Source organism: Nannobrachium achirus (genome assembly GCF_963921795.1).
Source record: "Nannobrachium achirus genome assembly, chromosome: 18".
Taxonomy (NCBI): Eukaryota; Metazoa; Chordata; class Actinopteri; order Myctophiformes; family Myctophidae; genus Nannobrachium; species Nannobrachium achirus.
Genome location: NC_137825.1, coordinates 24,038,332 through 24,055,188, shown reverse-complemented (window position 1 = coordinate 24,055,188; position 16,857 = coordinate 24,038,332). Strand labels below are relative to the sequence as shown.

At 42.4% G+C, this 16,857-nt stretch overlaps 1 protein-coding gene across 1 annotated transcript in view; it reads right to left on the bottom strand.

Moving 5' to 3' along the window:
- The window catches only part of dock1 (dedicator of cytokinesis 1), a 433,218-nt gene that overhangs the window by 68,984 nt on the left and 347,377 nt on the right, over window positions 1–16,857 (bottom strand). Inside the window, exons 38-40 of the mRNA XM_080747125.1 lie at window positions 10,559–10,678; window positions 7,286–7,375; window positions 6,850–6,954 (exon numbers count right to left, since the gene is read on the bottom strand). Of these exons, the coding sequence (XP_080603251.1) occupies window positions 6,850–6,954; window positions 7,286–7,375; window positions 10,559–10,678 (315 nt within the window). The remainder of the gene's footprint in view (window positions 1–6,849; window positions 6,955–7,285; window positions 7,376–10,558; window positions 10,679–16,857) is intronic.

Below are 16,857 nucleotides of genomic sequence, written 5' to 3'. Positions count from 1 at the left end.
ACTGAGATATAACTTACACTGTACAATTAGGGTGGTTAAATGTTGTCTCCCTTCTCTTCTATTGAGATATTTAGATTGATTTTAGTGTCTTGTCTCACCTACACAGGATCTGACACAAATGTTGACCTGATGGTCAAGATTCAATGTATTCCCTGAGCAAGCAGGCCGGCTCTATTAGCTCAATGGTCAAAAACATCAGCACAAATGTCATAAACCAGGTTCAAATCCGGGGTAGAAGAGCAACGGTACATAGTGCAACTTTAATGCCCTGCTGTAATGTCATACAACAGGGGTCTTCCAATGTTTTCAGGCAAAGGACCCCCCAGTTGAGAGAGAGATGAAGCAGGGACCCCCGCCCCACAACCTTTTCATAGATTCCATATAGTTTCATTGTTTGACGGCACAATCATCAGTGTATTTTGGATTCAGGTTAATTCTTTTTCTCCTCTACACCAAACCTATTTGCCGAAAAATAGCCGATCTGCAAGCTCACAACGCCTCGCAGCGCGAGGCGTTGTGAGCTTGTAGATCTGCTATTTTTGGCTAAAGTTCTCAGAATATGGACGCAAGCATTCAAGTAGTTAATATAAAAAAGTAGAAAAAGGTTTCTATTACACAATGATTTGGAGGACCCACTGTAGTAGCTCTCCGGACCCCCTGTTGAAGAGCCCTGTCATACAAGAATTTCGCACAAATGTAGTGAAAATACCAGATACAGATACAGTATACATGTTCACAACACGTCGCAATGATGTTTTTCTTTTTTTTTTAAGTAATTAAAAAGGAACGGTTTTGGACAGTTTCCAAAGTTTCCACCCGACAGCGATGATTTAGCATGGAATAATACTTCTGCCCCCTACCACGTTTTGCTCCTTTAAAAGCCGAACACATGGTGAGCTGTGCAGCCATGCGGAGCAGACAAACACCTCAATCTTCCAATTAATTAAATGAATCACAGCTATGAAATGGGCCTGGGAGCGCTTTCAAATTTCACTTCAGCTAAAAGTTGACAAAAGACACACTAATTGATTTAAAAAAAAAGAAAAAGAAAGAAAAAAAAATCACTCCATCCATTTCCAACCGACTGAGAATTATCTTAAACGTTTGCCCAGGATTGATGGTGGCTGCAATTTTCCACAGGGACGCAATTGTCATAATTTGTCTGGGTTTTTTTGTTTTGCTTTTTTTTTTGGAAACGGTTTCAAAGCAAACTGAATCACTTCGTATCACTGCATATAATATTACTAGTCCGAGCACACATCAGGAAAGTAAATCCTTGCCGCATCGCTTTAGCATTCTGGTAGTGTGTGTGTGTGTGTGTGTGTGTGTGTGTGTGTGTGTGTGTGTGTGTGTGTGTGTGTGTGTGTGTGTGTGTGTGTGTGTGTGTGTGTGTGTGCGCGTGTGTGTGCGCGCGTGTGTGTACACACACTCAGCTCAGTATCACAACACTTATCATCGCTATCAAGCAGAAACCTTGTATCTCCGTATTTCAACTTTTTAGGGATTTTCCAGTGGTGGAAAAAAAATACTAAAATATTTTATTTAGGTAAAAATAGCAATACTGCAATGTAAAAGTCCAGAATAAAAGAATTACTTGAGTAAAAGTACAAAAGTATTGGTATCAAAATCTAATGTACCAAATGTAGAAAGCAGTAATTATTATAAAATACCTCAAAATGTTACTTAAGTGCAGTACTTGAGTACATGTACCTAGTAACATTACGCCACTGGCATTTTAATAATGCCCTAATTTGTCGTTTAAGAGTGTCTGAAGCAAAAGTCGTGAAAATAGCACATCTATATTAGACTATAGAAGAAGTTAAATGTTTATCTTTATTCTATGTTTAGGCCATATGAAGATATGTATTCTATGTACCGGTATTTAGCTGTGGGCGGAATTTGCACTGGAATGTCTGTCCTTTTTTTTTTTACACGTGCTGTATGTATTTGATGTGTCTGATAATCCCATATGGGATGGGTCAAGTATTTGTCCAGACACGGAAATAAACACAAGATTGTGAGATTTTAGATCTGCTGTTTCTCACTATTTCTGAAAAATGGTTTTGTTCCATTTCCTGGAAAAGTAAGGGTTTTGGAGATACAGTGCTTCCAACTGACAGCGGCGTTATACCGGTACTTATTACACCCTAACCCTGGTCTGGCCATGACTAAGAAAAGTCACTGGAGAGACAATTCAAAAGCAAAATGTTCCCTTTATCGTTCCAGTCTAATAGAAATAGAAATGGACTTGCAACTGTTCTCCAATAGAGAGATAGCAGCCCCACAGCCCAGTGGTAGGGCTAAATCAGCAGGCTTAAATCAAACACCACGGTTCTGAAAGGGCAGAGTTGCAAAGTAACATTTTTAGGTATTGTTGTGACCGTAGGGAGCAGTTAGTATCAAAACCTCTGCCTCATGTCAGTCACGCCTCATGTCATGCTCCATATATGACCATTCATTTATTAGTGAAATAATTTTACCCACTGACTTGAATGGGGAAAATTTAAACGGTAAGACAGAATTAAAGTGAGAATTGCGTCGCGGCCACCACACTTGCAAATTAATTCTGTCATTGTCCCTTTTATGCCCATACTACAGTACCAGTAACACGCCTAAGGGCGAAAAGCGACCTCGCCCTAAAGACGTAACAGGGTGCCAAAACACAAAATACTTTATTTGAGAGGTGAGTGCGAGTGGCGTGGAGCTAGAATATGCATGAGTCTGGGAACGTGTCTTCATCTCCATTAGTTAGCTCAGTGCTCCAGTCTGAGGAACATTCTGAATGATGGAACACGACACCTCACATCCCAGAGACGCTGAACGCTGCGTGTTGGGACACATCAGGGCTGTCACCATTATGACTATTATTTTACTTGACGATTAATTGTCCCTGGAATAATTGCGATTAACGATTTAATTGTGCTTTTGTCGTTGACAATTGCATTTCATGTTGCAAAAGAAAAAGCACTATTCAGATAATCACTGCTATATAATAGAGTGCTTGTTCAGTAACAGGGGTCTCCTCAGGGAGTCACCATTTTTGGCCAAACAGGAGAGAGTACCCATTTATCAGCTTTGATTTCCTAGCCTTGCTGCAGCTAGACATCCCCACACATGTTAAAACAATACTGCAGTTAGTTAGCTGCAGTAGTATATAGGCTGGCCCCAGGCTATTGAGTTCCGGTTTTGTCTGCTCACTTCGTTGTGTTATCATTAGTATCCTGTATCGGTTCTGCTGCATGCAGTAGGCACAGGTTATGATTTGTAGACTTTACGCAAATAATATCCCAATGTCTTACCACATTACCAACTAATACATCATAACTAGATGAAATAAGTACCCTCACATAAAAAAATCAATCCTTTACGGGGCTGAGGACACAAAAAAGCCTTTATCAGAGCTATCGATTCCCCCCGAGGAATGGGCTGAGACGCCATGACGTGAGCAGCAATATAAAGAGAAAACTAAAACCACTGCAAATTACATTCATCTTAATTAGCGGCTCACAGACGCACAGTTCCCCGTCCCCTCAACGCAGAGAGATGAGCGTTAATACATGATTATAAAAGAGGATATGGTCTCATAGCTAATAAAGAGCACACGATCTGTCCCTGTCCCTCATCCCTTCCTTCCCTAAGCAAGCCCTCATGATGTACATTGTACAGTACCCCGAACACCTCTTCTGTTCAATAGCCTCTGTATTCCGTTTCCTGTGTTTCAGATACATACAATACATCAGATACATATTGACAATATATCCATCTACAATATTATACTAGAAAGATGCAATTGGAAATTGCAAGTGTGGTTGCTGTGACGCGGATTTCGCAAATGAATTTCGTCTTACCATTTGAATTTTCCCCATTCATTCAATGGGGAAAATGTATTCACTAATAAATTAATGGCCATATATGGAGATCTCTGTGTCAGTTCTTGTCCCTTGTATGCCCATATATGGAGATCCCTGATGTCATCAATATTATGCCCATATCTTGGAAAGCCCATATATGGACATACTGTGTCAGTCTCATGTGGTCTAGGATGTCAGCCATCTCCATATTTGGGAAAAGTTCATTGGAGAACGTGTGGTGTGGTGTTACCACCTGCAGGGGCAACCACACTAATTATACCTGCCTTCCAAAGACAGGGCTGGATTAACTCTTTGTGTGTCCCGGGCTAAAGGTTCAGTCTGTGCCCCCGGAAACAAACAGCCCCTATCCACGGGTTTCCAACGCCCCATAGTGCATTGCGCAGACGTTGTACCGAGCTTCCGGCGCCGCAGCCGAGTGTGATTTACAAGCTCACAACGGGCTGCATCTGCGACGCGACTTGAGCTTGTATGTCTGCTGTTAAACCGGAAGTGTGGTCCAAATAATCTCCAGTAAACTCCCACGGAAACAGGTGGATAGCCTGTGTATTACGCCAGGCCGGGCCAAAGATTGTGGGCCCTGGGGAGACCAGTTTTCTAGTGTTTATGGTAGTTATTTCCCATAGTGCGCTAATTCTTCACGCTTCATAAAACAGCTGGGGTTACATGCATAACCCAGTGTTTCTCTGCCTGCCTGACCTTCGCTTGTGCCCTTGTGCTGTTGTGTTATTTGGAGTCTGGCTCTTGGCTTTCCACCTGCTCCCCATTTATTTGGATTCAGTGGTCTGTTATTGAACGGCCATCCCGGTCTGAACCCAGGCTGCATCGAGCCTGCTCTCGACCTTGCCTTCATCAAGCCTTCATGGTAGCCTCCCTGTTATTGTTAATACATTCATTTTAATTGCACCTGTACTGCCTCACATCTGCCTTCGGGGTCCTTTTCTCCTGTTGATCCCTCTAACACCTCTATAGCACTGACCTTGAAAGAGTGAAGCCGTCAGGTTATAGGAATACTTGCTGTATAAACTACAGCACAACAATACAAGCACTTTATTATATTTTGGCTTGCCTTTATGATAAAAAATGCTGTACAGGTTTTATTTGGCTGCATTTCAACAAACACTTTATCCAATAACAAATGTTCAGTGGCAAGAAAAAAATATATAATTTAGAGAAAGCTAGGGTCGCAGAGGAGGAGGCTGATATGTGTACCGGGGGGGCCAGTGTTGTTTTGCGTACGGAACAAGTTGCATTTTTTGTTATCGTTGCATAACAGATGCCTTTTTTTATTATTATTGTATGTTTCAATAGGATCAACTGAGGCGGTACACCTAAACCTTGCTCTGGTCCATAGCGTCAGTGGAGTTCTCCCTAACGCTATGTTCGTCTACCTCCCAAATCCTTGGCAAATCTGGAAAACACCGCCGTCTGGTCCGAAAATAACAAAAACTGTTTTGCCCCTCACCAAACCAAAGGTATCAGTGGACAGTTGAACGCTCTACTTAGTGGACGTGGACCACACAATTAAAATACATCTCTAGGGCAAAATGAAAAATATTTTTTAAAGCAAACATTTGTAACGCCAATCTTTCTTTCTCTTGGGGGGTCCGCGGCCAAATACATATCATTCTAGGGGTCCTTGACATGAAAAAGCTTGAGCACCACCGAACCGATCATAGAAACATAGGTTTTTCAGAAAACCGTTAGGATTTAGAAGACATGTTTTGGTATTCTTCAGGTCTTAATGCGTGAAATAGCCTATTATTATTTTTCTTTTGTACCGACTCCCCTTGGTCCCCCTTGGTAAAATGCTGCCAACTCAATGGCCCCATGACATCCTCAAAATCACTGGTTCTAGAGGTCCAAATGGACCCTTACTGGTCTGTAACTCTCTCTCTCTCTCTCTCTCAGGCATTCTACGCAGCAGTTTTTGGGAGATTCTCTGCTGCCCACAATAAGAACAGCTGCTTTATCTCGAGTGACAAAGAAGAAGCAGACCCGCCGTTGGCAGCGACCGCTAAACGCCACCCCCTGCTGTTACGATAAGCCAACCCTACGTGGGAGTGAGGCGCGTCGGAGGCCAAGATCATGTGACTGCACTCGCTGCCCACCGCTGGGGTAAACGCTATCGATCGGTCCGTCTCAGCGAGCGTCATTCACACCCTCGCCTAGCGAATGGCGTCAGCAAGCAGCCGATCGAACGCGCTCCAAGTGTTGTATAAAGAGATTGAGAGATATTTTATGAATGTAGTATTTTTATTGAAAAATGTTCCTACTTGTTAACCCTTGAGATTCTACAGAAAACACTGATAGAATCTGCAGCCTTCAACATCACAAAAGGCTTTTTCAGCGTCACTTTCAAAAATAATTAATATCAAATAGAATATCGGCTAAATAACGGATATACTGTATTATTTTGATATCAGTTCGATACCTTTATTGCGTTTTAAGGCCAACACCGTCCGAAACCGATATGATGTGCGTGTACTTGTATTACTATGCTTGTGAGTGCCCAAATGCCCCAACAAACAATACAGCAGAATTTGGAAAAATGAGACATTGTGAGTGTTCCTGGTCATCGCAAGATTGTTTTAGTGTAAAGAAAAGTTTTTATTATTCTAAAAATATTTTAGTAGGAGTGAAAATAGTCGACCTACAAGTTCCGAACGTGTTGCGACGCTTGTAGATCAACTATTTTCACTACTTTGTGCGACGTCCAGGACATTCATTTATGAACAAAAATGATTACGGAGTTACAAGGTTTCTGCCCGACAGACAGCGACCAAATGTTCCTGCAAGCGAAGACAAGTGTGTGGGATGCTTAAAAAAATGTTTCTCCTACGCACCCAACCTTGGAAGTATTGAGCAACCCACCCACAAGAAAATGGCATTCATAAAATAGCTAAATAATGAATGAGTATAGCCTCAACCTTGCCGATGCAAGTTATTATCGTGGACACAGAGATAGAAAATCACCTACCCGGATAAAGGAGGGGAAGCCCACGCCGTTGTAGCCCACAGCAAAGTAGTCCAGCTTGGGTCTGATGCACTTGACGATGTTCTCGTAGAACTGGGCCTGTTTGCGCTGTGTGTGGAAAACACAATGACAACAGCACATCAACGGAGAGCACAACACACTGTGTGTACACAGACTCATACTGCAAACACTTTTGTGACTTGAGTTATAACATCTAAGTAGAGTCACATAGCTGCAACTTTAGGTAAACAAATGTTTTTCTTGGGGGGGAGATAGATCTTTCGTGAGGATTTATAAAACCCACACACTGGTTGTTGTTGTGGAATGGAACTTTTAATTAGACTTCCGACTCGTAATTGCCTAACTGACGTGCTTCGCTGCGCGGCCGCGGTGGATTTTCTGCAAGGAAATAGCGGCGAGCGAGCGCTACGGTACTTACCAAGGACGCGCTGAGCTGCTCAAAGTCAAACATCTCATTCTCGTACTGCTCTGCCAGCTCCTTCCCCAGAATAATGGCCTCCTCCCACATCTGTTGGAAACACATCCCAAAGAATGTTAGACCTTAATTTACCACCAAAATTAACACAACACATTCTCGGAATGCACTCTCTGAGTGAAATTAAAGGCGAGGTATCGTTCCAAATTTGTCCGTCGCACCAAAGTAGTGAAAACAGCAGATCTACAAGCAGTAGATCGGCTGTTTTCACTAGTTTAAATCATTTTTTAAATGATAAATGAAAAACCGACGGTTTTGGACATACAAGGTTTTCACCCGACAACGATGATAGTGTTTGTTCAGTAACATGCGTCTCTGCGTCTTTCCAGCTCTTTAATAAAAAAAAAAATGTCAGGCCTTTTCACAAAACACCATTTTTTTAAGCAAAAAATATCACTTATCTACTCGGGTCTCAGAGCTTAAAAGGTTGAGAATCACAGAACTAAACGAATCTAAATTAAAATCCAAAAGTTCTTAACTTCTTATTTAACTCTAAGAGTGTACAAATAGAACCAAATGGACCCTTGCGGGTCCAGTAAGAGTCTGTATCTTCATTCTGTATCTGGACCCCTGGTGGTTCCTTGACCATTCTTCAGTTCATGCTTGGCTCACAACGTCAGACCAAAATACAGGAGGTTCAGTGCAACCTAAATTAATAATACACACTTAGCCCCAGGGTTCCCTATAACTTCTCCATGTGAGGGAGCCCCAAATAGCCACAGCCTCTGGCTGGTGAGCGGATCCCCCATTGCGAAACGGCCTATAAAAAAACTGAAAACAGCAGAAAATAGCCTATATAAGTATGTTACCCCTGTAGATACTAAATGAAAGTAAAGTGATCAGTAAACTATGCCTGCCAGGAAGCCAATCAGACGTTAAATATGTATCCTATAACGTTGTAATCCATTGGATCCCATAAGAACGCGAATACTGAAAGAAGCTGAGGCATACTCAAGTTTGATTGATTGATTTGTAGGTTATGGATTTAATTTGCAATTGACTTGTTTTGTCAGGCTACACCAGGAGATATGTGACCGCTCACAGCGTTTTGAGACACAACTTTTTCTACTTTTTACATTTTCCGAAAGTACAGAATGTAAGCTTTAATATGATGTATCATTCATTGAAATTTGACATCATCATTTGAAACTTGTTGGTCCAGAAACACCAAAGCAAAGAAAATGCCCTTCAAAAGGTTTCTCTATTTTAACACCTTTTCAGGTCCCAGAAAATGGGAGTGACATAGTAGTTAACCCCACCCCTAACCACTCCCCAAACCACTCCACCACTAGCTGTCAACTGTCTGTCAATACTTGAAACACATTTCACAAGACAGACCTTCAAGCCAGTAGATCAAACAATACTCATAATAACTCATGAACGGTATAAAGCAAGGGTTCTCAAACATTTTTAGGCCGTGACCCCCTAAATAAACATATTTGAACTGGGGACCGCCACCCTGACAAGCACTTGGAATTTGTAGGTATTACATTTAATGTGACTCGGTTCCACAGATAAATATTGTGAAAATGGCAGATCTACATGCTCACAACGCCTCGCACTGCGAGGCGTTGTGAGCATGTAGATCGGCTATTTTCACAATGTTCGCCTCTTGCTTAGGTGGAGGAGGAGGAGGAGGAGGAGGCGAAAGGAGGAGACCAGAGTTTGGGAGGAGGAGGAGCAGGTGGACTTCTCTGCAAAATGCAAAGGACACTGGGAGAAATGAGAGGTAGTTTGTCAAAGCGTGCGCTGGCTGGGTGGTCAGGCGGGACACCCGACTCGGCCCATTTAAGGAAAGAAGATCGGATGACATAAAAAGGAGGGGATCGTTTACATCCCGTGTTCGGTACCAGCGGAAATAAAAAGGGAAAAAGCCACTGCTCAGCAACTCTTGAACAACACCTGCCTTCCTCTGCCAGAGGAGGAGGAGGCATTTAATACCGCTGACAAGAAGCCAAAAATAGTGTGCTCAGCTTCCTCAGGTTCTCAAAGTGGGGTCCGGGGACCCCCAGGGGTCCTTGAGGGAGTTCCAGGGGGGTCCCCTGCTAAATGATAGTCAGGAACCAAATGGACCCTCTGTAACTCTGAGAGAGTACACACGCAGTGTTACATTTAAATTGATTTACAATATAAATTGGGGCCCCAGAAATAGAAATGCAATTAAATGGGGGTCTAATGCATGTCAAACTGGGGGGTCCTTGAAATAAAAATGGTTTAGAATCACTGCTAGAGCGCTTAGACCAGACCCCCATTTGAAAAGATGGGGGTCTGGAGGCTAATAAGTGTCAATTTGGGGGTCCTTGACATGAAAAGGTTTGAGAATCACTGTCCTAGTGGACCAATCCCATTTCCAGGTAATGAAAGATGCGTGTGTTAAAATTAAAGGTGTGTGTGTGTTCTAAACCAGTGGAACTCACATTTTTAGATTTCAGGGACACCCTGTTTAGTATGCATTAGGCCACGGCTCCCCATAACTACTACTGTAGTTACAGACCTGCAAGGGTCCATTTGGTTCCAACAGATTTATCTGGGGATCCCTGGACCCCCCCCCCCCCCCGTTCTACTGTATTATTTCAACCTGGTATCCCTATGTCGGTTATAAAATCGAGAAGGTAAAAACTTTTGGGTAAGATAAACAGAAAGATGTGTATTAATCCTGCTGGGTCAATTCAGTCGCCGGAGGCAGCACAGCAGTTCAAACTAGAGGTACTGAGTAAAATAAGTACCATAAGATACGCAATAGCTCGCAGTGGTGTAAAGTAACTACGTTTATTTACTTAAGTTCTGTACTTAAGTACAACTTTGAGGTACAGTATTTTGTACTTTACTTGAGTTTTTGTTGTACTTTTACTCCACTACATTTATTTGAAAACTTTAGTTACCGGTACTAGTTACTTTGCAGATATTTTGACTATTTGAAAATAGCCGATCTACAAGTTCACAACGCGTCACATCGGGACATCTGGATGCCAAAACGTTCATATGCAAGTACGTTTTGAATTCCGGAATTCTATGTGAGTACTTCTTCCACCACTGATAGTTAGGAGTATGTTTTCACTATTTTGATGTAGAGGGGGAAAAAAGGAGGCGACCCAATATAGACCTCCATGTCAACTGAAGCATATAGGGTGGTTATTGTGTCAATGTGTGCATGCACTGTATGCTAAATCTGGGCCCACAGGAGCTGTACTGTATACAGTGTATACCGGTACATACCTTGCCCTTGTCAAAGTAGTTGATGATCTGCTGGTAGAGCTGGTCCTTGAGCTGGCATTGCGTGGTGGCCAGGTAGCCGTCTCTCTGGGTCAGGTGAGCCGCGCACGCCTCCTCCGACCACTGTGGAAGACATCAAAGCCAGAATGCATGACTAGGCCTGACACACTTATTACATACTCGTCTAATCACAATTATTAATAATCGCAATTATTTTGTCATAATCATAATCGTTTCCATGTTGAAAGATTTACATATTATTTTCAAACATTTTCAAACATAGTGGAAATAGCAGATCTACAAGATGCGACACTTTGTGAGCTTGTTAGTCTTGCATGGCCAGACAACTATTCCACAATCTCTGAATGCTATATAGAGTCTGGAACTACAGCTCCCGAACGACGAGTAATGGAAATGGGGCATTACCGTTCAAGAAAATATATTTTAAAATGTAATTTCTGCTAAGCAGCAAGCTCAATATGCTTAGATGGTTTTTATTTCTTTTCTATAATGATAAATGTGCACGATGTGAGACGGAAACAAAGTGACAAGGAGGCTTCACTTCCGCTTTAACCGGGTACTCATTGTTCTTCTCTCGATGCCCCAGACTGTATGACGGGAGCATGTCCAAATCGCAGAGTCAACAGTCTGGCCACGCGAGACTATGAGCTTGTGGATCGGCTATTTCCACTATCAATGTTCTTTTTAAAGTATAAAGTTGTCAAACGTGTCATTAATTTCTTTGCATGTTTAGGTTATGTGTCATATCTACCATGTGCAACATCATAGCCGACAAGCCAAACAGAAATGTAATTGTCAACGTCAAAAACACAATTACATTGTTAATGGCAATTATTTGAGTGACAATTAATCATCATCGTGCAAAATGTCATAATCATACTGTAGTAAGCCTTTCTGCGTCATGAGGACCATAGGGTAAAGTTTCTGTAGCGTGAGGCAGCACCCCCCTGGACATGACGCTAAACTTAACCCCAAACCAACCCTTGATGCTGAGTGCCAAGCAGGGAGGCACTGGCAAACAGTCTTTGCTATGACACGGCCGGGATCGATAATCGAACCCTGACCTCCCAGTCTCAGGGTGGACACGCTAACAACAAGGCCATATAGCTGGTCTAGCTACTGTATTGATCCTCAATACAGTAGGTATTGAGGATTCTACAAATGCCTTCTAAGCCAGTAAAGTAAAGATACCTCAAATTTGTACTTACAGTATATGCACTTGGCTACTACTTTACATCACTTTACTCTTAAGCAGATCACTAAAGCAGGTCTTTTAGAAATGGTTCTCCTTTCGTTTAAGAAAGATAAGGGAGCGCGTGTTATGTTAGCACTGTATAATGTATGTGTTCTGTACTGTAATCTGTATTTGTTTTTAACTTATTAACAATTTTGTGTTCGAGGACCTCAGCGGTCTCACGACTTACTTGTTTAATCCTCAAATTGCTGTAACCATGTGTTTGTTGTACTGCTTTTCAAATAAATAAAATAAAAATAAATCACTTATTGAGTGTTGTCTATATACGTAACAACTAATACTGCATGCCAATTCGAAAACCATAAAACCGGGGCTGCTCTCGCAGCCACATCACTGAGGAGTAAACAGACGCGTGGCGGAGTTGTTTCAGCATGGAGTACTGTAGGTTACTGTAGTGTAGTGCACCGTTTTCAGGACAAGGAACCCTTAGTTGAGAAAGAGATGAAGCAGGGACCCCCACAACCTTTTCATAGATTATAGTTTCATCGTTTGACAGCACAATCGTCAGTGTATTTTGGATTCATGTCAATTTGTGTTTTCAGATATTTAACCACCTGAACTGTCAATACTTAATAAACTTGACCTTTGACTCTGTACTTGGTCTGCTCCTCTTCCCCTCTACACCAAACCTCTTTGCCGAAAATAGCCGATCTACAAGCTCACAACGCCTCGCAGCGCGAGGCGTTGTGAGCTTGTAGATTTGCTATTTTCGGCTAAAGTTCTCAGAATATGGACTCTAGGGTTTAAGTGCATGCATGAGAAAAAAAGCCTCTATCACACACAGATTTGGAGGACCCCCTGTAGTAACTCTGAGGACCCCCTAGGGCAGGGGTTCCCAAACGTTTTTGTCTCAGGGCACTCCATAAATATTTTTTTAATCCGAGGCATTATAATTTTCATTCCCAGCACCTTATATTTATTGCATATCGTCGTTGTCGGGTGGAAACCTTGTATGTCCAAAACCGTTCGTTTTGTATTTATCATCTATAAAATGTACTAAAATGTACTAAACTAGTGAAAATAGCAGATCTACAAGCCAGATCGGCTGTTTTCACTAGTTTTGTGCGACAGTCTTGTATGATGAAGCAGAAGATACGAGGTTTCTACCTGACAATGACAATATTTTAGTGATGATGTTGTGAGGAAAACATTGAGATAATAGCCATTTTGGTTAGAACTGACTAACTGAATAACTTTGTACTTCAAGTTTAAAATGATACTAAATATTTTTTCAAGTGTCCAAATCAATTCCAAATATTCAATCATCAAATGATCTCGCGGCACCCCTGGACTGCCGTCGCGGCACCCCTGGACTGCCGACGCGGCACCCCAGGGTGCCCCGTCACCCACTTTGAAAACCCCTGCTCGGGTCCCGGACCCCCTGTTGAAGTCCCCTGCTGTAGAGTACTGTAGTGTAGTGTACGTTCACGGGGTGGTGGTGGTGGTGATACACAAACTTTTCTTGGCCATAATGCTCGCCGCTCTGCCCAGTGCGTGAATCATCAGTTAGTCCCAGAGGAGGAGCGCTCCTCTGGCAGCTCCTCCACACTGTTAACGCGTTAAGACCTTGTTTTATGCTTTAAACTATTGAAAAATAGCAGATATACAAGCTCATAGCGCGGCACCGAGTGCCGCGCTATGAGCTTGTAGATCTGCTATTTTTGAAAAATCGGGAGAATCTTATGCAGATCTTTGAATGTATCATTTTTTTCAAAGCAAACATTTGTAACTCAAATCTTTGCTACTGGGGGTCCCTGGAACAACCTATTTTGAGATAGGGTCCCCCTGCCAAATACCTATAATTTTGGGGGTCCTTGACATGAAAATGTTTGAGGACCACTGATGAGTTTAAAAAAAAAAGAAAAAAACTTTTAGAAGACATTATAGAATCGGGTCAATATATTCAAAGACTTAGACAAATTGACATGATTTTTCAAAAATAGCAGATCAAGAATATTGTATATCTGCTATTTTCTAATAGATAAAGCATAAAATAATGGTTAAAGTGGTGAAAATCTAACAAAACAAAGATGTGTTCCCGGTCTTGGTGGCTTAATGCGCGTTACCAGAACCACATCACATACTATTGATTCAGCCAGTGAGCACAGCCATAATTCATTACAATATATCTACTGGATTCTGCAAGAAAACAAGAGCAAAGAGCATATACAGTACTATATATACACTATATGCTCTTTTACTTAGATTTTTTTTAACAGTATACTGTATCATTGCTGTCGCCTGTTGGGCAGGGACCTTGTAACTCCAAGTTTCACGCTAATGTTTTTTCATTCATCAATCAGCTATTTTCACTACTTTTGTGCCTACTTTTTTGTGGGCACAAAGTAGGTTGTGCCCATGCACAAAAGTAGAGAAAATAGCCGATCTACAAGCTCACAACGAGTCTCATAATACAAGGTTTCCACCCAACAGCAATGTGTGTGTGTGTGTATGTGTGTGTGCACGCTCTTTACTTACATTTCTTACAGAATATACAGTATATTATGTAACTATAAATTCAAGGAATGCCTGCTGTGCTGTGTGTATAAATGTATGTATGAATACATGTCTGTATGTCTGTCCTTGGTATATCTGGAGAAGTGCTCATGCAATCGACTTAACCCTTGGTCTGTGTATGGCTGAGGACCGAAGTGTCACCACCACCGGGGGTTAGGGAACCAACCCCACACTGAGCGGACATCATGTTCTGAACAGGAATCGCACTAAGGAAGGTTCGCGGTTTGATCCCCGCTGGCTCGTCTGAGTTGCTGTCAAAGTGTCCTTGAGCAAGACACCGAAAAGACACTGAACTCCAATCTGCAGGTTGCTGCCTTGCATGGCTTCCTCTGCCTGTGTGTGTGAATAAGTGAATGTAATACTAATTTTAATGTGCTTTGGATAAAGACGCTATATAAATGTACCATTTGAAATATAGTATAGTGTACAGTATATACTGTATATTATACCTTAAACTGGCATATAGTCCATATTCTATGTACATGCCTGACTCCATTTCCGGCGCTACACAGCGGCAACGTTGCCGACGTGCCCCTAAAGTTCATCAGGATTGTTTGTTATTTGTGTTTTTCTTACATTCATGCAGGCTAGAGCTCGGATTTCATTTGTCCCCATAAGTATATGACTTCTGGACAAACAGGCCCTATCTCAGTTCATGTGATATGTGATGCCTCTCGAACTATGACTGATAGCCTATTCTATTATCCTCTCTGTGAGAGAGGAGCTGTGTAAGACTGTCAGTGTATTGTGCGATCAGTCTATGTATTGTGTATTTATGTGTTGTGACTTTTGTGCCCTGATGGCTGCTTGGCGAAAAATGAATGAATTTGTGCTACTTTTGCTGTCTTTCAATTTGAATCATGAAAAGTGACAGTTTTGGACGTACTGTATCAGGTTTCCACCCGATAGAGAAAACAAGCTAGTGAAAAATAAAACCTTCTTGATTCTATATTGTCACTGTCGGGCAGAAACCTTGTATCTCCAAGTTTCAAATGTGTACTGTATGTAAAGCCCTGCTTCATCATACAAGATTGTCGCAGAAGACTAGTGAAAACAGCGGATCTAGTGAAAACAGCAGATCTACAAGCACGTGCTTGTAGATCGGCTGTTTTCATTGGTTTAAAACGTTTTTAAACTTATAAATACAAAACAAACGGTTTTGGAGATCCAAGGTTTCCACCCGACAACGACGATACGATGCTGTCTATGAGCGAACAGAGGCAGAGCCTGCAGTGTGTTTTTCCAACGCCCCAACAGAGAATAATGAGTATCCTGAGTGGCAAAGGCCCGCTGCTAACGGCCAACGGGGAGGCGGACATTCTGATTGGTCCACGCGTCCAGGCCGACGCCTTCCCCTCCTACTGTAGCGGAGGCCTGTCAGCCCTGATTCATTACCGGCGCGCCGCCGTACCGTAAGTAATTGACATCCAAGCGCGGCCGGGCGAACAGCACGAAGAGGAGACGCCCCGCCACGCTCGCACAACCAAGAGTGTTAATTTAACTCCCGACAGAGTCTACAAATGGAACCAAATGGAGCCGTAAGGGTCGGAGTTACCGCCCCATGTCACTTTAAATGGCAAAGCCGGGGACATTTACATACGACATGGTAAGGGGGGGTGTGAAGAAAAAGTAATTGCTCTGCACATTCTTTTCACGGCGTGAAAATAATGCTGGGGCGGACGACAGGCTTCGCCTATTGATTCTATTACACGGGGGCTTGGCCCGCGGCACGTAAGCGGTTAAGAAATAAAGGAGATCCATTTTATTCAGGAGTGGCCAGCGATCCAGGCAGCGTCGATAGAGCGAGCTTTTTCAAAAATGCTGACTCATCACTAGTGGGGCCTATATGTATATAGTGCTTTTAAAAAAATCAACCATCTTTTACAAAGAAGAAGAAGGGCCTTATCACACTCCCGGGGCTCCTATTTATGAAATAATAAATGGCGGGTGGATGGGATGGGACACGCGCGCTCCAGGTGGGACGTACACTGAATCACGTACGAGTCTCATCGTTCACAGTCGCAGGGCCGCTTTGCAAAGACGACATGACACAGCTTATTCGAGAAGAAAGATTTTGACCGGGTCCATGATGGAATAAAATCAATCTAATTTTACAGTATAATAGCTCTTTCCCTCATGTCCTTTGTGTGTGTGTGTGTGTGTGTGTGTGTGTGTGTGTGTGTGTGTGTGTGTGTGTGTGTGTGTGTGTGTGTGTTTCTGTGTCTATCCGTCTCTGTCTGAGAGTGCTGTAATATATGGCAACGCGAAAGCTGGTGGGTGGAATTAGAATAATAATGACAACAACAACAATTTTGTCTAGTGCTGCGGTGACTACTTTCTGTGTGGGGAGAAAAATACATAAGTTGAATGTAAAGTGTTTAGCTATTTTATGCAAACACGGATGAGAGGTGGGAAAGGAGCGATTTTGGATAAAAGCCAAAAAGGGAAATCACTCCAATATCTGTGTATACGCTTCAGGAGCCCAGCTAGTGGGAAATGTACAGTGTCT